This window comes from Sphaeramia orbicularis, chromosome 3 (assembly GCF_902148855.1).
Source record: "Sphaeramia orbicularis chromosome 3, fSphaOr1.1, whole genome shotgun sequence".
NCBI classification, from domain to species: domain Eukaryota; kingdom Metazoa; phylum Chordata; class Actinopteri; order Kurtiformes; family Apogonidae; genus Sphaeramia; species Sphaeramia orbicularis.
In genome coordinates this window covers 4,334,561-4,355,859 of record NC_043959.1, presented here as the reverse complement: position 1 = coordinate 4,355,859, position 21,299 = coordinate 4,334,561, and the positions used below count along the sequence as shown (strand labels likewise).

The following is a 21,299-nucleotide window of genomic DNA, read 5'->3' as shown; positions in this document are numbered from 1 at the left end:
ATTTTATTATGTATATGTCCTATATTGCCTGTATATATCCATTATGATGTACATTTTTCTTCCATCTGTACAAGTATAGAGTTGGCTTTTTTTTTTTAATTTTAGTGTTTTTTTGTAGTTTTGTATATTGTCAATATTTTTCAGTGTAATTTTGTGTGATGTCTTTATACAGTCTATACCAGGGGTGGGTAATCCTGGTCCCCGAGGGCCAGTATCCTGCATGTTTTAGATGTTTCCCTCTTCCAGCACACCTGAAGGACATTATGAGGCTTCTGCAGAGCTTGATGATAGGCTTATCAGGTGAACCAGGTGTGTTGAAAGAGGGAAGCATCTCAAACATGCAGGATACCAACCCTTGAGGACCAGGATTGCTCACCCCTGGTCTATACAGTCTTTATACAGTGATATTTTTGTAGTCTTTTTGCACTTTAGGTGTTTGCTGCTAAAAAGAAACAGAGCTGCTAAACTGATTGTCATTGTCCCTTTAACAGTGACAATAAAGTCTAAATAAAATTGTAAATAATAATGTTTTGTGGAAATGGCAATTTGTTTCAAGCTCTTTCCACTCCTTCCTCATTTGTATAACAAGCACTTTACATCAAAGCCAAGAAAATACAAAGACATCATAAAATCCAAAGTGTCTTGGTGTTGCATTCCTTCTGGTTGTATCAAGGCTTCTATCAATGACAGCTTTAATTACAAAGCACTATAATGTGGAAGTCATAATTCTCTGGTAACACTGAGTCCCAAAACACTGCAAGCTAATCTGTTAACCAGCAACTTGATGTCACACTAAATTAGACACAGTGATATCAAGCAGATGAGCGCGACTTGACCTCACAACCTGCTACTTCATAGAATAAAGCCAGAAAAGGACTTTATCCATCCACTGCTACTAATACCCAATCAGCCTATGTGAATGGCCACAAAATAGATGCTAATAACTGGCTATCACAGAACCCAGGAGGCTGATGGCAAAGCTCGACACACTGCGGCGCACTAACAATACAGTCATTTAAACTCTGGTCAGAGAGGTCGCTGCTTATCAGAGAATGCAGAGAGGCAGCACAGCCACATACACACAGTGATACAAAGACTGTCTCACACACATACGCGTACAGTCCAATTATAGCGAGGGGACGAGGCCTGGGCCTGGCGCTCCCTGTGACCTTGTTCCAGGACAGATTGATGAGGCGCTGTATCGCCCCAGCAGATCAAATAACTCTTTCTGGCCCTCATTACCAGGACTAGTGGAGATCTGCAAATACTCAGCTTAGCTACTGTAACATACTAAAACACTGTACTGGTACCAAAGCAGCTGCTGTGGATTTTTTAAACCGTTCTTAACATGAGAAAGTGCAGAGACTGTTGAACTATTTGATCAGATATTTCAAATGTCACCATCTGCTGAAAAGGTTTCAGAAAATAATTGGATAAGTAGTTATCAGATGACACTGTGTTTGTTGCTGTGCCCTTCCTCCTTTAACTGGAAATTTGACAGCTGAAATGGAGGCATGATATCGATTGTTCATTTCCTGCCAGAAACCATAGCATTGGAGTTTGATGTGCCTAGTTAACCTGGCAAATTGGTTTGTGAGTTTTCTAAAAGGGAAGAGTTGGCTCATCTCTTATCTCTGCTTTTACTTAGAACTTTTTAAAGCATAACCCCACACCATAACATGACATGTCATAGTGTTTGTTTTTGTCTTTTTTCATCTGATTCCACAGTTCCTCCTCAGTTTGTGAAGCGTCCAGCCAACATTTACGCCCACGAGTCCATGGACATCATCTTTGAGTGTGAGGTCACCGGGATACCAGCGCCCACTGTGAAATGGGTCAAGAACGGAGATGCTGTCATCCCAAGTGACTACTTTAAAATAATTGTAAGTTATTTTTCCTTCTTTTGAATCATTGCTCTATATGAGTAGGTATTAGAGTAGCTATGAATACAAAGGCATTGTTTTTGTCTTTTCCTTTCTGTTTTTCAGAAGGAGCACAACCTGCAGGTCCTGGGTCTGGTCAAGTCGGATGAGGGTTTCTACCAGTGTTTGGCTGAAAACGATGCAGGAAACATCCAGTCTAGTGCTCAGCTCATCATCCTGGATCACGGTACGCCACTCACTAGTATCTCCCACTAGTGTGAAAATCTGAGAGCGAATCCATTCCTATTTAACAATATGGCATAAACTCCAAAGTGATGAGTTGTATGAGTGATGAAAAAAAAGAACCATGTCTAATCATTTTGGTTCAGAGAAACAACCTGCATAGTTTCCTTGTATTCGTGATGAAAGGATTAGGTCATAGCAGGTATTAACATTATGAACATGCTCTTCCTCCAGATTGTTTCTTAATGTTCAGCAGTTCCATCTCCTGTGAATCACAGTTATGTGAGGTGGAGTCATTGACAACAAACAAAACAATCCTTGATTTGTCTTGATTTGATCCTTGATTTAATAACAGGGTTTCTGCTCTTCTTAATGGTCTACGGGTCTGTTACAGTTTGACCTATTTACAGAATGATTGTACTGTAAGACCAGTTTAGGAACTTTAACATCTGTGAAAGATCTCAGAGACAAATCAGTTTAGGTGGAGTATTCTGTACAGAATAATTCATTACATTTGAAGTGCTGATTTTCAAGTGAGAGCAAATGAATATCTTGATATTTATCTGTAAATGTATTAAGCTAATTAAAATGAATTAAGCAGTTTTAGATGTCTGCATTCAAAATGTCACACCCAGACTTAATAATAATAATACTAATAATACATTTTATTTGGTGGCGCCTTTCAAGTCACCCAAGGTCACCTTACAGAGAATAAAAGCATAAAATAACATCAAACATTATTAAAACAAAATGTCAACCTAAGTGTAGTGCACAGTGACCAGTCAGAGTGAGTATGCCAGTTTGAACAGATGGGTTTTGAGTTTGGATTTGAATGTTGTGAGGAAGTCTGACTGTTTTATGTGTGTTAAGGTATGTATACAACTGTAAGAAAAGGTTTTAAAGAGTCTAAAATACAATCATCCACTTTTTAGGCTTTAAATAGTCTGAAATAGGCTTTTCTTAAAAATTGATTGGAGTCAACAGTACATTTCTTAAGTTGAATTATGTCTTACTTTGAAGTGTGTTTTCAGGTAAGGCTTGTCTTGATCACTCTGTATGAAAACACAAAATGAGATCAACATGGAACCAGTAAACATCATTTTACAGTCAGGATTTAGCAGAATGTACCATGATGTGATGTGTGAGTTAATGGGGGTCTTCTTTATGTTTAAATGTTCATTTCATCCAACAAGTGTAACTTGGAGATCTGGCTTGAGAACAGAGTGTTTAGTGCTTGGTTGAAACACACTGAGATTAGCAAATTTGAAGCCTGCTGTGGCTTTTCCAAGATGACACTTAAGTTCAGAAGTTTGGATGTAAAGACATTAAACATCAAAAAACCTAAATCAGCCACGGGAAAAAAATACTGGCAAACTTTTGCCAGCACCTAATGTTATTCTTAGTTCATATCAGGAGCAGAACCAGAGTCAGACAGTTTCATATTAAACTCATTAAAACATGCAGAAACCCTGAACACAGAATGAGATGTTCACTTTGTATCTTTAAAAAAATGACAGAAATATGAGGATTGAAAGTATCTCTAATGCTCTTGGAAGAGGAGCAGGGTGGGTCTCCTGTCTGTACAGACTGCCTTATATCTTATTTATTTGTACACACCCTGATGGACTCCAGAGGCGATGCTCATCTGTGAAGGTGTGAGCAGTGAGTGGAGATGTGTAGTGAACAGTGAAATGAAACCACTGGGATCTTGTTAAACCAGAGGTGACTTATAGGGAACACAAGTGTATCTGGGGCAAACAGTGTTTGGTTTGCACACAGTCCAGTCCACAGCTGCCGTCACAAAAATGTTCCAGAACCCATATGAAAAACAGCTTGACACAGTGTTGTATTTGATACTACGTCCTTAGATATGTAAAGCTTGTATTCTATCGAGTGGTTTTTGGGGTATTGTAATCATTTTGTCATCCGTCTGTCTGTCTGTTCATTCAACAACATAACTGCATCATCTGAAGACTGCACTGAGATATCTGCACCAAATCTATACTGTGGATGCATCTTGACATGGAGCAGAAGCCTATTGAAAATAGGTGACCTTGACCTACTTTTCAAGCTCCGATGGCCTTTTGCAGTTATAATATCTGAGTTCTTTCAAATATATGTATGTAATGAGTTTTACACAAAGACAGTCTAATCTGAATTATAGGGCTGTAACTTTCAACAGACTCTTACACTATATTTGGCTGAGGGGTGTTAAAAGTGCACAGGACGTTATGTTACCTAAACATAAACCTACATAGCTGTGACGCATCCTTTCTTGCTTATACCCTAATTCCCAAGATGAAACTTCAGAATGCAGAGTACAACAAAGACAGGCCGACCTTTAAAGTACCACAAACTAAGTGCCTGAGAATAGAGGCAAGTGTGAAAAATAATAATACGAGTTTGTTTTCTTTCATTACCTCACATCATTGCAGAAACGGTACTGCAACTTACATTTGGAATCATTTGCACGGCCATAATCGTAGTCAAACCAACAGGGTTAGTAAAAACGCTCTCTGCAAAAACAAGAAAACATGCCCTTCAATGAGATAAGAAGGACCCAATTTCACAAAAGGCAGTATTAATCCAACAAAACAATGTACAGCAGGAATGGGGGTGAAGGGAAAAAGATGCAATATGAAAGAAATCAAAGTGTGTGTTGTTAGAATTATACCCACTACATTATGGCTGCACTAGCGTTATTATATGACTGAAAGTTTCATTTGTTTTCCAGTCTTTTTTTTTTTTTTTTCACATTTTTATATTTAGTTTGGTTTTACTTTAATTTCCACATACAATGCATAGGTTATTTTAAAGAATTGACTCGTTGATTTTATTCTTTTATTTTTTTTTAACTGTTTTAGTAAAACTTTTGAGGTACTGCATGACTATGGAAGCTGAAAATGTCAACTAACATCAAATATGATTTATGATAATGAGAATCCTAGACATTATTTGAAACGTAAGTAGGAACAAAAGATGAAAGTGAACAAAGTCAGAAAGAAATTACCAGTTTTCAGCAGAACTCTCCAATATATTGAAGGATGTAAGTCAACCAAAAAAACCAAAACACAACCACTGGTCTTGTACAGCAGGGTCTACAACACGTATTCCTCTGAGAGCTTATTTAACAAAATCAAAGTGGCCGAGAGTTACTAGTGCTTTGTATTGTCAACATTTATTCATCAACACTTCTTTTGTGTGATGATTTACAAAATGTTCCTATTCAAGAATTGCTATTGAATTCAACTCATCACACTGGATTGAAAACCATTTGCTCCTCTTGATGCTCCTCTACATCTACAAACCATGTACACACTGTCAATTCCACAGTATTAGAACCACACCAGCAACAGCAGACACAATCTCTGTCTTATGTTTATCATCACTGAATAGTAAGAGCCACTGCAGTCATCACCTCCTCTACAATCCTGCCATTAATGAAAGGCTTTTGGACTTCATTATGATGTAAACAAAGCTTCTGTTGCTGCTTTGGTTGTTCTTGTATGTTCAGTAAATAGTGACTGCTTCATCGACTGCTACTAACTGGAAAGTCCCTAGAACAGTTGCTATGTACCTCATTGAAACGGCGCTCTACATGACATCTTTTACTGACATGCTCATACTGTAAATTAAGCCCATGAGAGCAGCATATTTTTTTGCCTTTTATGGCCTGGCTATTTTCTGTGGTCATTATTAAATCTGGTGTTGGGTCTTTCACCTGGCTAATGCCACAGGTCAACAGTGATTTTACTATTGGGCTTACCCACGTTTGATGAATCAGGTATTTTTGATTCCATCCCATAATTTTTTATTTGATCCTTCAGCAGGACTTTGAGTCATGCACAAGTCAATATAAAGCCATTAGCAGCATTTCACACCAGCATTTTAGGTCTATAATTTCTAAAAGATCAAAATTCAGATGTGTTCAACTGAAAAGACCTGAAACCTGAAAGAAGAATCTTGAACAGTCCAAAGTAATGCAAAGCTGAAGCTGGGCTCTTCATTGAAGCCCAGAAATTCATTGGTGATTCCATGTTTCTGTCAAAGCTCAGGGTGACCATAGAACACCTTATGTTGATCAACAAGTACTGCACCTCCTGCACTTCCTGCACCAAGCTGATGGAACTGAGGTTTATTCATTGGATTTGATGTTCGTATCTAGAAGTAAATTTGACATGTGCATCACAATAAGGGTCCGTGTGAAACGACATGGAACCAATGTTTAGCTGTAGTGAAAATAAGGAAATGAAGCTTTGATTCTGGAAAATTGTAATAAAATATATTTTTTAATCGATTAAAATCATTTAATCAATCAATCATTTCAACTCTAATTGACAATTTGCAGGAAAATGAGGCTGATTTGGCCTTATTCTGTTTTATTTTAGTTTGTGTTGGATTTATTCATTCATTGTAGTTTTGATTTACTTGTCATGTTTTTCTGGCTCTATTTAACTAAATATTTTTTTTACAGCTACTTTCAGTGTTAGTGTAACGTTAATTGTGATAATCCTGGTTTACACTGAATCGATTTGTTAAAAATATTGGCTAGTTTTAATCAAGTGTGAACTCCCACATACACAGAAGCAGGTGGCTAATGACCTAGAGCCCCCCCAGCTGTGTCGGCCTCTCAGATTGAAAGACATTAAGTCCAAAATAATGATGACCTGCAGCTCATTGTGTGTTTCTGTTTGACACCATTGATGAGGCTTTTGCCACTTTACATGGCCCCAAGTCGTCTTCTTTTTTTGTTTGAGTTGAAGATAAATGTGGTGAATTACTAAGACAGCTGGCCTCGTACATGTGGGACTGGCCCTGAGCGGGGCTTTGAAGAAATTAATCTCTGTTTAATCCATAAATATCACAGACAATCTTTTTTCTTTCTTACTTTTTTGAGTGTGTGCATCTGTCTTAGGTGCAGTAATCCAAACATACTTACCAGAAAAGAGCTTCCCCATGTATGTATCAGTTTATTATCCAGTCATCATCCATCTAAGTCTCACATGATTGATCTAGAAAATAACCGAAGTCGCACTGATTTTTTTTTTTCTACCTCTACAATATTGAGGAAGAAAAATGCTTGTACAGACACTTACACAGCTACGCTCTCTGCGAATGCCTGCCTCGCTGTATCAAAGTAATTTCCACTCTCAAAAGTGTAATTCATGGCTGTAAATGGTGAATCAATAAGAACATGTTTGAAATCAGCTCATTTTCTTTGGCTATTAGAGCTTTGTACGTACGGCTCTGTGATATGAGGCATAAATGAATCTCTTTAAATTCTGGTTGAGTGTTATCTTTCTTTAAAGTATCTTCTCTGGTGTATCTTCTCTCATTCCTCCTGTGTTTTCCATGTGTGGACACAAACAATCTTACCACCACTACAGCCATCTGCTACCTTTCTCCACATTTCTTCTTCCTTCTTTTTTCTTTCTGTTTGCTACCACCTGCTCACTGTGATAATCCAGCGAACTGAGCCTTGTATTAATTGTACAGCTCTGAATCTTCCCCCATTTATGGCTACCCCGTCACAGCAGGTCCTCTTTGTCTGCTTCCTGACCTTCCATAGAACCCTCCTCCTGCTCTTTGCTGCCCCTCTGCGTTCCCCTGCGGTCAGTCAGGTATTGCACTCACACCTGCCAGCCTTGAATCACGTTGAAAGCTGGCCAGGAACACCCCCCGCCCTCCGCCACCACTCTGTCGGCTGCCTTGCAGTCAGGGGAGATAAGCCGGGGACTTGCCACGGGGATAAAGTTGTCTTCACCCAGCAGGGAAATCAATGGGGGTGAACTGCATCTAAACACCCAGCGGCTGCGAGTTGGCTAATATTCATTAGTGACCATAATCTTTGCATCTTGACGCTGCCAGCTGCAGTTAAATGTAGCTCAGCTGATGATTCCTGCTAGTGGGTGTTTGGAATGGAAAAAGGTCAGCTGTCAGGGACCAGCATATGTACAGTATCCTGGCAGTTATTTTTAGTGATCTGCACTTTCTATCTATTCTCATGACTTTGAACTCCACGAGATGACAATGTGTTAGCAGGTTGGGCCTAAGAAAATATTGTTACCCTCCAGTACTAACCCATGAAGACCCAAACATTCACCACAGACCAAAAGCATCTACTGATCTGAAATGTTTAATACCTGTAGATCCACGAATCCTATCAATCCGTGTAAATAATTGGTATAAAATGCAGTTTGTCATCTTTCATAGTCATCACATATGATCCATTTGGACGTTCAGAAGATTCGTAGTTACCGTGGAAACACTGTCATCTTCTACAAAATTGAGTTACCAGTAAAACCCATGGAGTTTGACAAATGACAGGATGGAGACACTTGTTTGATGTTCAGTTAATAATGTATTTTGCTGAAAAAGTCCCTTTTTTTCCAGATTTCTCTCATTTGATATAACAACCTTTGAATTTACTCTGAGCTTTTGTCAACATCTACATGATCAGTGAATTCAATATCAGAAAATACATGATTTTCACAGAGAAAAAACAAAACAAAACAAAAAAAAAAACAGTGGATAATATTATACTAAATTATGATAAATCACTTGGGAAAGACAAAAAAGTCATGACCAAAGCAGTTGTGGGTCTTAAAGGGTTAAGATATTATGTTTGTAAATGTGTAACAAACCTCAAACAGCTGATAGTTTTGTCATAGAAGAGTCAATACAGATAGTTTGTGTTTTGTTAATCCCGTGACAGAGCAAAAGCTGGTACTTTACTCTATGTACATCCTCCAGAGACGCAGTATGCAATTCTGTCCTCTGTAGTACACCAGAGTTTCACAGCTTTACTTAAAAGGAAACGAAAATGCTGTCCACTGCAAAGGGAAAAAAAAATGGAACTGAAAAAAATGTTGCATTATACCATTTCCAATTAAGGCAGTTATTTAATGTAAAAAGCCAAAACTTATACGTACTGGGTCACAGGAGGATATACGGCCTCATCACCAGTGCATCAGATTCTTTATTATATTGCAGTATATTGATCATACAAATAATAATATTGTATGCATGAGTCATAGTACTAACAGTGAGCAAACTAATGGGTGCAAACAGTTCAAGATGTGTCATTTTACCAATTTTAAGTTTACTGCGATCACATATATTACTTAGGGAGCTTTCTGAACATCACAAACCTGCATAAATAGGGATTTTTTTGTTTGTTAAATAGCAGTTTGTACCAGTTCTATAAACAGTGTACTCCGCAGAAATAAAAGAAATATTATCCTCTGTCCTTATCTGGCATTATTGTGCTTAAGTAACCTTATAGCCTTGGGACCCTCAGATTTTTTGGATTGTGAAGTCAAAGATAGGAGCTCTGATTCCAGTCTTGAACAATTTTGCTTGACATTCCACAGATGTGTAATGTGGGTCAACTAGTTGCAAACAGATGTGGGTAAACAGAGGCACAAATGCCAAAAATGGACCTCAAGGGGACCTAATTATGTGTTGTAACGCTGGCCAAGTAAGTTTCTCCTAATGTTGCCTGTAAAGCTGCCACTTCCAGACTTGTTCATTTCTAAAAGTATGGAAATGATTTTGGTTATGGTAGTTGCTATTGTTATTAGGAAACAGGGGATTTAGTTCTGTTTTTCTGAAATGCTAGAAAGTGTAAACTTAAGATTATACCATCTAATGCAGCAGTTTTTAATAACAACAATAAACATGAGTTTTAGTAGATAATATAACCCCTAATAAGGTCCATTCTCAATATCTACTTGGACCAGCCTTTTCCAACAGCTCACTGATGTCACAGCGAGTCCATAAACTGCAGACCTGGGTTGTTATTTTCAAAATGATTGTGTGTGAGATTATTAGGGGATATGCTATTTAAGGGCTTTATCGTCACATGTCATCTGTTGACACTGTGGCAGCAGCAATTTACAACCCTTTTTCCAGGCACATGATTATATGAAGTGTTTATGCATGATACTAAGCGACAATTACAGAGTGGGAAGGAAATGGGTCATGTTTTTCCAACTTTGAAGTCGTACACGCCTAGACAAAGCACGCGTTTATGTGATTGTCATCTTTCCATGTGCAGTACAAAGGCGAGGCTATGTTTGAAGTTTGATAAGGTGATACTCTGTGGTTGCTTTTTGTATAGCTCTTTAAGGTCCGGGGTTAAACATAAAACAAATATTTATTCTTTAAAAGTGGACAGCTGTGTATGGCTTTCACACACTGGATGAAAATAAAAAAACAGCATATTTTTCTTTGGTATAATCAAATCCATGGCCACTGACTAGATGAACAATCATAAAAAAATGGGAAGTTTAAGATTCAAGCTCCTAAAAAGCCTAATATGAATAAAACAGGCGGGGCTTGCATTTACGCCATCAAACAAAAGCAAAGTGGAGGCACTTACTCTGCAGTTTGCCTTTAACTGGGTGTTTTTAGGGTTTTTTGTTATGTTTTTTTTTGCATAAATTCAATAGATGCACTTTAATTTGCATCTCAATACATAGTTCCATATGTTACGGAGGCTTGTGGAGTGGAGTGTCTCTGTATCTTGTCTCATGTTTTCTCCAGTCCCACAGCTCCCATGAATAATGTTTCAATGTTTTTGCTTCCTAGTGCCCAGCCCTAGTACCTTCAGTGAAAAGCCTGAAGGCATGTTTGGCTAGAAACCTCAGAGGTTTCCAGCTATTTCAGACACGACACTTGTAGGTGAATGATATTATAATGTTGTTCAAGGTCTTAGGCCACCTTTGCTGTGGGCTGTAATGAACAAATATCTATATCTCAGTCTTTTTATTAAGATACAACAAAAAATACAGGGAAGCATGTGCATTAAAAAAAAACTCACCAAAAATCAGCTCCCATAAAAATGTTTGACATGCATTAACAAGAATTGTATAAACAGCAGACTATTAGTGCATTAAATCCTATGGTCTACACAGAAAAGTTCAAGGCACTGTCAGTGCTAAGGGAGGTGCAGAATAAAATACTGGACGCAAACGAGCAGGTCACTTAAAGGGGTCATATTTGGCTAAACCCACTTTTATTAGTCTTTGGTACATTTATTGTGTATTTGGACCCTAATAGTTAAAATAGTTAGAATTTGAATCCTCCATGTGCTGCAAAACTATCTTTATATTCATTTGGCAAAATCCAGAGGATTTCTTCAACCCGTTATAGTTCCTGCTTAATTTGTTATGTCCGTAACTAGTTACGTCACAACATTTGCACATATAAGGTCCAGACATCAGAGGAACATTTCGCCAGTACAACATACTTGTTTGTCAGCAGCAGCAGCAGTTGTAGTCCAGACTGAAAATATTGTCAAAACTTCGAACTGGTTACCTAAAATGTTCAGTGTTGGTTGAACGGGACAGAGCAGCACAGCCAACAACCTGGAGGGGGCGGGGCCTGAAGTGGCTCATGCACATTTAATAGGCCAGCGCTCAAAACTACCTTTCTGGTGTCATTACTCAGAAATAGGGTTGAAGATGGACCTGTGGAGTTGAATTAATGAAGAATTCAGACCCAACAGAGCATTTACAGTTTATGTTAGACCACAGGGAAATGATTGAAAATGCATAATTCCATTAAAAAAAAAAAGTAAAATGTCACTCCTTTAAAAAAATGTTTAAATGTAACTCAGTAATTAATTTCTTATCTATCTTTCACACAAATATTCTTGGGTAATGTGTAAATAAATGGCGATACGGCCACAGACTTCTTGACTTCAGTATCTGTTTCTAAAATATACTTTTTCAGACCAATCTTCTGTTATAACAAATAAAAACGCTTGAAACACAAAATTTTATCATTCAGGCAACAGTTGTCTACACTTAAAGCTAACATGAAAAATAAGAATGTATTCACAACAGTGTGATTTACTCTTTGACCACAATTTGACGTTGTCTGTTCAAATAATATTACAAATATATAATGCTGTATATGTGTACTGCATGATATGACATTTACTCTGTAGGCATTGACATCTGATATCAAACAACACAATATTTTTTCAACACGCGATAGTACCCAAGTAAATGTATTTGCACCATAAAACTATGGAGGTTTGCTCACAGACATACTGTAGGTCGACTTCATTGTAACATTAATAATTACTGCAAAAAAAAAAAAGTATCCCTGGACATTATTCACTGAATCAGAAGTGATATATTAAGAAATTCGGTTTCCCCAAATGACTTAATGACTTCAGTCCCTTCAGTTTAGTGTACATATATTGTAATGGAGTCTGGACATATGATGTAAACTGAAACTTGACTGTCTGCAGGAGGAATATAACTGAGACACTAATTCTAGTTTTAATTCAGTGTTTAAGCAGGCAGCAGCTTCTTCTTTCCTACTTCCTTTCATCATTTCTTTTCCTTCCAGCTGCTAAATCCCTCTTCGCTTCCTTTCTCATTTCATGTTCTTCTTTACGTAGCCGTCCACCATTACTTTTTCCTCCCCGCTCATATAGACCTATGGCAAGCAAACAGAATAGTCTTGTCTTGGTCTCTCATCGGATGTAGCAGATTCCCACTGTGAATGGAGATGCCTCATCACCGACTGACTGCTCTCTGTGTCTCTGGGTTTTCCTCTCACTCCATCACTCTGTGTATTTATGAGTACAGGCGTCAGGAGAGCTGTCATGACAGACTGAAACGTGCACTGCGCCCAAAGCTGAGGCTTGACAAAGTGACAGGCACAGTGAGGGGGATGGTGAAGGGATATTTTGAGAGTTGGACAAACTTTTAACTTCATTAGTAAATCCATTAATTACAGCAGACACAGCAGCAGACCTCCCTGTGAAATGACAGACTCATTTTTTTCACATGACTTGGCACTGCTGATAACAGCCCAAAGCAAATATAAGCTCCGAATACGTATCACTTCGGTTCAGGCCAAGACGCAGAGCACCTATTGATGATTATACTTCAACACTAAAGAAAACCCACTCAAGATATATTTAGGTTCCGACTACTTACAACATGCCTATGAATTATCTGAGAGACAAACCAATTAACAGCAGTGTGGAGCATTCTGAAGTGTTGGAGAATAATTAATTACACTTGCAACACTGATTTTCAAGTGAGAACAAATTAATCTCTTGACATATTTCTGTGTAAAGGCATTAGGCTTGTTAAAAGGTATAAGGTTGCAGAACAAAGGATGTAGCTATGAAGATCTTTAACACTGAATAAAGCTGGTGATTTTTGGAGCCACAAAATCAGACCAGAGCAATTTATCAAATGTTAAGAAAAGTGCCACAGTGTGGTTTAAGATCCCATCTGAATTTTATTTTAGGTCTTGCTATTTCTTAACCACTTCTACTTTCTACAGGTATTAAAACTGATTGAATAGCATAGTTTATATCAAGATGCACTGCCTTGCATTTTGATGGTTGTGATCATGCTGTTACAAAAATATAAAACTGATATTGATGTGACGTGTGTAGATACCAATAGTTTATGAAACCTCCTGAGTCACCATCTCCAGTTTGGTTCATATTTTAAGGAAATAATAACGTTCTTCAAAGGTATTTCTCACTCTGCAGTGCTATAGAACCAAGTGTTTGCTTAGAGAATTGCATTTTTTTCTGATTTGTGAGGCATTAAAAATGAAAAAAAAAAAACCACAATTAATTTCAAATCCATGTCATGTATGATGAGGTCAACCATAGAAACATCTAGATCAATAGAAAGAATCTGTCTGCATTAATATACAAAAGATTAATTCACTTTACTATCCCCGAAAGGAAATTTGGTCTCTGCAGTTTTCCCAAAATGCACATGCAGTACCTAACATTAGCAATTACGATTAGCACATAGCACACATTAGGAGCAGCTCATATATGCAAAAAATGGGAAGTTTGTGTCTTTAACCAATTCATTAGGATATTAATTAGTTCATTGTAAAAAAAAAAACAACAAAAAAACCCCAAAACTGATTGTTTCAGTCTTTTACATATCCTGAGGATTTTTGACGTCCTGCTAATTCCAATAGTCAGGATTATCTTCCATCAGACGTTGAAAAGCAAATCAATACATTGTTGAAATTCTTCTTGTGAATCAAAATCTGCTTGAGTCCTGATTAAAGTATTGGTACTATGTTACTTCACCTCAGCTGGCCCTTATGCAGGCAAGAAGCAACCACTACAAATGAAAAAGTCCACATTTATTGACCAGAGCTTGTGCTGCCTGCTGAGACTAAACTGGACACAACATGGAAGAGAAATCTGTTGTGCGCAGACCTGGTAGCCAGAAGCAACACTGCTCACACTGTGAACAACAGAAAGCAGAGAAGGCTTCAACCTTATGTTCAAAATGTTGCACCATGCCTTTAGAGCAACATTTTTTGCCAACCAGAGATGGTCTCTGTAAGAAATTTATAACACAGAGACACTCAAATACAGGGAGTAATTATTTCCACAAAGACTGTTCATACACTAAAGAAAAAAGGAAAAGTAGCAGCTCAGTATCTCAGCTCTATTGTTGTGACAAGGCAAGGAGGGGGGATTTTATGCACAAATATTATTTGATGCTTGAGCTTTACAGTTTTCTTTCTTTAATACAAATCAAGAAACCTACTGAATTTTGGATTGAGAATGAAGCAAAAGATAAAGCGATACACTTAAAAGTAGGCTCCCCACGCTGTTGTCATGTGGTATCGCACAGAAATTCAATTTATTATGAGCCCATGAAATATAAAATGTAACTAGATCATGATTAAACACCAAAGAAACTGGCTGCCTTTCAGGCGAGTTTGAATTGACAGAGCAGTTTAGAAAAAAAATCCCCCTAACACATTTGTAGCAGACAAACCACAGATGTCGAGATGCTTCAGCTTCATCGCAGCGCCAACCTTATTCCCTGTTCAAATCAAGAAGTGAGAATAGGCTGCTAAAAGACCCTTCCCTCCAGCCAGACTCTACCAGTGCTGGATAGAGCTCAGGCCCACTTGAGGGAATATGTTGCGCTCCATCATCTGCTAGCAGGGTCACGGCCGGGCCAGCAGGAGTGAATGTGTAACGGTGTGAGCATGTGAATGTGTCGGTACAGCGCCGTGTTTTCACTTGGCACCGGCTGCATCGTAAGTGTAGCCTCAACAGCAGCAGCAGGATGAAATGTGACGGTTACAACCAAGCTGTGCTACACATACACACACATACGGCCACTGAATGTGACTGGCTTCACGAGGGCTTCAAGAAATAACAGGAACAAAATAATTAGGTCCACGTGTTCTGACTGCAGTGTGTCGGTTTATTCTGTCACACCTCAGGTCACAGGTCAAGGCTGCTCTCATTCACCTCTGTGAATATTTGTTTTCTGCTGCAATGTCATTTGTCAACATGTTATTTTTGAGATGTAATAGATAATATATTACTGTTTACACTGTTAAAATGTAGAGGGTGACCAATGGTGTATTTAAAACCCTGATATAATAATTATAATAGTGTGGAGCTGGAAAAAGATAAACTGATTAATAACCTAATTAATAAAAAAATAAATAAATATCAGTTGATATCATCCTCACTATTCCTTACACTGAAAATTCATTAAATATCTCGTATATTAGATAAATAAGATAAGACTAGTGCGTTGACCCATGGGGATCCACGGGTTCTAGATGTGGTAGTTTGTATGGTGTTGTGTATTTGTGCATGCTGTACCGCGTTTGTTCAGCAGTCACCAGCAAAGCATTCTGGCCATAGCAGCGTTATTGTAAGGCTATTGTATTCCAAAATTACTAATATCTCCCAAAATATTGGTCCTATCAATTTGCTATATTTGTTAGTCTCTTCCTTGACCAAAATATATAAGTCTGTCAAAGTGCAGGAGTCAGCTCTTTCCAGATTTTGTGTGAATCCCCGGACACACACACGCATGCACACAGAGGCCACTTGGCTTTTATAATTTAATGGCCCTCATTGTGTTTTGTATTTAAATCAAAAGTAACAGAAAGAATGCATTCATAGTTACCTTATATATTTCTTTGAAAGGGCTTTACAGGACTGAATATGACGGTTTATTGTGACTCACTGCCGTCCTGTGTCTGGATCATCTGAACTTCAGTCCATCTGATTGGAGTCTGCGCAGAACAGTCTGTCAGCATGTTGCGGGGTGGTGGGGGGTGGGGGTGTCCAGAGGGGGACATTAACAGGACAGGTCTGACCAGCGGAGTGGAACTGGGCCATAGTAAGAACCAGACCGACCTTGTTAAGTGTGTGATCACAGCCGGACCCGGTTCTCCCATTGTGTCCTGGTGGTTCCATTCCGATTCCACTCCCATCCCTAATCTGATCTGGATTACGGATGCACCGAGCCGATTTTTTCAGTTTTGATGCGATATCGATGCTGGGACCTTGCACATTGGTCGATACCCAATACCGATCCAATATTGCTGATTTAGAGCAGAGGTTCTCAACCTTGGGGGACACTCTCCTTGGGGTGTGTGAGCACATGGGGAGGGGGGGTCGCGAGTGACATCGTTGTGCATGTGCATTAGCAACTACCATTGTACATCACAACAGTATAAATCACTCGGCACATACTCTCAGTCACGGATTGCAGACCTCAGTCTGTGAGCGCCCGGTCTCAAGTTTGATTTCGGGGGCAGCAGGTAGTCAGTGATAAGGTGAGGGGAGCTCACTTTGACTTTCTCACAGCTTTATCTACAGAGTTATATAACCCGCCATGTCCTCCACATACAGGTACTTAGCCTGTGTCGCAAAAACTTAAAGGGAAGGATTGGTCTTACGGATTGGTTGCTTTTACTGATCCAGCTAAAATGTTGATATTGGGGCCAACATCTGATCCTAATATTGGATAAGTGCAACCTTAATCCGGACACACACATACCCCTGTTTGCAGCTGGGAATGGACTCATCCACGGGCCGTCTGTAAGCCCATTGTAATTTTAAAAACAACTAATAACTCAAAGTATTGGTTGTATCGATAAGCTATTTTGCCTGTCTGTTCCTTGACCCACAATATATAAGTTCTCCTAAAGGCAAAGGCTAACTGTCCATTGTTTCAGTTATAAAACAGACACACATGCATGCACAAAGAGGCCACTTGACTTTTATAATATAGATAAGATAAGATCAGATCCCACTATGGGGAAATTGTGCAGAAAAGTCAGGCAGAAACATTCAATAATTTTACACACACATATATATATATATATACACACAGGGTGGGGAAGCAAAATTTACAATGAACATTTAGTTGTTTTTTCTCAGCAGGCACTACGTCAATTGTTTTGAAACCAAACATATATTGATGTCATAATCATACCTAACACTATTATCCATACCTTTTCAGAAACTTTTGCCCATATGAGTAATCAGAAAGCAAACGTCAAAGAGTGTGTGATTTGCTGAATGCACTCGTCACACCAAAGGAGATTTCAAAAACAGTTGGAGTGTCCATAAAGACTGTTTATAATGGAAAGAAGAGAATGACTATGAGCAAAACTATTACCAGAAAGTCTGGAAGATACTATTAAAGAAGAATGGGAGAAGTTGTCACCCCAATATTTGAGGAACACTTGCGCAAGTTTCAGGAAGCGTGTGAAGGCAGTTATTGAGAAAGAAGGAGGACACATAGAATAAAAACATTTTCTATTATGTACATTTTCTTGTGGCAAATAAATTCTCATGACTTTCAGTAAACTAATTGGTCATACACTGTCTTTCAATCCCTGCCTCAAATTATTGTAAATTTTGCTTCCCCACCCAGTGTATGTATGTATGTATGTATGTATGTATGTATGTATGTATGTATGTATGTATATATATATATATATATATATATATATATATATATATATATAATAGAAGCTTTATGTCATTTTGCCCAATTTTATTTGTCCATCAACTCCATCTTCTGCAACAATTGACTACATACTGCATATGTAGTAGGTAATAACTAATTGCATAATCACCATGACTTACCTTACTTTTTTGACAAGTTTTTAACAAATATTTTAATGCCGGCAATAAAGCTGAAAAGTACTAAAAATATCACTTTGAACCAGGCATGCGATTAGTACAGCATTGTCTACATTGTCTTTTTCCTCTCTTACACATCTAGTCATCAGCTCTTAATAGCTTTTCTGATGTTTTTCTTTCCTGCTTCTTGTCTTTCAGATGTTCTACACTGCACAGTGTATAGAATGGTGAATATGTAATGACACAGTGAAATGTTTAGTAACCTACCACCACCATTTTCTACTTTGATGAACAGAGGCATATGGTGGTTATTTTTCAGTGTGAAGGATGAGGTGATGTTTATTTTCCATATGGAAATTGACATATTTCCAACCTGAAGTTGTGATTACATTTTCATTATACCTAAAATAATAAGCCTATAAGCAGAGGAAACTGTGTTGTCATTGAGTGCTGGCTAATAAGGTGCAACTGGCAGGATAAATTACTTTCAAAATGTTGTCCAAGCCCTCTTAATGAAAAGCTAACAAAACCTGTACACGCTTAATCACCTATATTACCAACTTAATCATGTATTCACCACATAGCCTCAAATCCGACCGTCATTTAACAGCACCTTATCTTCCCTCACAGTGTTGAGCCTGAGTTGATGTTGGTGAAAATGGTCGATTAAACAAATATAATATTGTTCTTGTATTTGGAGCATTGTTGTTTTATTTAGAAATGCTTGTGATGATTAAAACACTATGAAGGAAAAAAAAATCAGGTGGATTTTGATGGTGATTTTCAAATGTATGTAAATACGGAGATATTCCACTTAAATCTGCCTCGTAGCAAAATTCAAATTTGCAGATAGAGTTTCTAAAACATACCCACAGTAACTACGCAGTAGCTGAACTACACACATACACACAGTCTCATGTTAGAGATAGTGATTAGTGAATGTGTTCCTCCTCTGCGGGCTGTAGGAGGCTGATCAGAGGGATTGTAGCCTAAATTGATTGTGAGGGGCTGAAATCAGCCTCTACCAAATTGGTGTTTGTACAGACGCTGATGGCAAAGTAAGTGTTTGTGTTGCGACTCTGTCCCTTGAGGATGATGCTGACTGTGTGTGTGGCACAGCAGGGAGTGTATGTATGTGTGTGTTACAGGCTGAGGCTCTCACAGCATGGCTGAACTTTTCTAAAGGCTGTATTTACTCAACCATGGTGAAAGGCTTTGCCTCATTTATATATTCACTGTAGCCTAGTGCTAACTACAAAATGTTATGGGTGCCTATTTTGCTCTCTTGTTTGAAAGAGGGAAAAAAAAAAGTGAAGAGATTAAAATAGGACTTTGGTGTCTGCGTCAGTTTGTGATTTGAAGGTCAGTCTTGTTATCGACATCAGTTTCAAGCTTTTTTTCCATCTTTTCTTCATACACTTCATAATATGCCTTTTATTATACACAGACAATAGGCATAGATTTAGGTGTTACGTCTCTGGGTTCATCTCTGGTATTCATCCAATATTTCAGGAAGGCCTTGAGGGAATTTGTTTATTCACTCAAAGTCAGTGATAATATGTCAACACGATTATTATTATTTATTACTTCGAAACAATTATTGCTTTGTTTCGTTAAAGCTGCAGTATGTAGGATTGTGGCCAAAACTGGTACTGCAATCACATTCAAAATACTGTAGAACGTGGTATCCTCTCCTCCTCCCCCAGGCTAGGGGTTGCCAGATCCCGCATGAGCATCACTACTGGTGTTTCCACTAATCCTTGCCACCACACCATAAATTTCATACAAAAAAATCATCACCAGACTTATTCTACATAAGTCTAATCTATAACAGGCCAGGACAAACGTCCTGCACACTCAAATGAAAGTTTGTGAAGATTCAGGAGATAGAGAAAAGGGAAATGAGCCTTAGGTTTCACTTTTACTACAAGCCGCACGATCGCTCTAACCCCCCACCACCACTGAACCACGGACGCCGAACTACCGAACCACGGACACCGGACTACCGACCCCCCTCCCCACCGAGCTACCGAGCCCCCCACCCCCCACCCCCCCGACCGAACCACACACCAAACACACACACACCCCGTTCGGATTACACACCACTAAATGAACAGGTCACTTCCACAGAAAACACTGAACTACAAGGAGCTACCATGGCAAGAGACAAGTCCTACAGCGGTACCCGGTCTGTTCACCAGTCCCAGACCGGCAGTCTCTTCACCGGGGACACGAGAAGAGACTGCTGCCCGGCCCCGGGAGAAGGGACCGGGTGAAGAGGCCGCGACCCCGGCTCTCAGTGCTCTTACCGGTGGTCAGACTAAGGCAGGGCCGGCGTCAGTCTTCAAATCCTTCTCCTCTTTCAGCCGTCTCCATGTTTCTAAATCATCTCCTATACATCTCCTTGTTTTATTTCTCACTTTGTCACAATGTATTTGGGAATAATAAGAGTCCTTTTAGGTTTAGTAACGTCAGACATTTGTGATCAGAAATGTTCCAGCTGCAGCCCACTGGGAACTGGCAACCTGGATGCTGAAAGGCTTCTGACTCTGTGACTGGCAGACAGGTGATGGGCGGGGCATCAGACCAAAACACACAATGTCAACATAAACATCATTTCGGGGCTGACACTGAGCTTTTCAAATGCAAATATTCTGGCTGGACTACTACTGTCAGTGAGATCAGTATTTGAAATGAACATGATTCCTTGATGTCTGGTGACAGTCAAGGCAATTTTACAATTACTTAGAACATAATTCCTACATACTGCAGCTTTAACTTCACTGTGACAATAATCTTCTGTAAAATCATGATAATTATTCAACGTTGCAAGACTCTGGGGAAAACATCGTATGATAATCTTTTGAGGTACAATTACAGTCCACATTCTAAATCATTGTGAAGTTAGACCAAACTATAACAAGTTTTCCGAGGTTTCTGGAGTGCTTAGGCTGTGATGTGATGAGTTAATTTAGAAAAGATAGCAATATTTGACAATAGCTGGAAGAAACAATTATACTGTCCCCCAGTCCATTTTAAATATTAACGAAGTAGGGAACGTCTGGACATGACTTCTATATATTTAGTGACACCATTTTTACAAATTCCCCTGAAATTCAAATCAGATGACAAATTTAGATAACCCACAATATAACATTGTTAGATTGTTCAGGTTTTGCCAGACTCAATGATGACTCATTGGAAGTTATTCATTGGATTTACCACACCGTATAAAAGAGAGGGAAAAGATTACAATAGCCTTTGTT

At 38.7% G+C, this 21,299-nt stretch overlaps 1 protein-coding gene across 1 annotated transcript in view; it reads left to right on the top strand.

The window, feature by feature from the left end:
* Positions 1 to 21,299, top strand: part of neo1a (neogenin 1a) — a 244,433-nt gene that overhangs the window by 165,700 nt on the left and 57,434 nt on the right. The window contains 2 exon segments of the mRNA XM_030128363.1: positions 1,729 to 1,883; positions 1,989 to 2,109. Of these exon segments, the coding sequence (XP_029984223.1) occupies positions 1,729 to 1,883; positions 1,989 to 2,109 (276 nt within the window).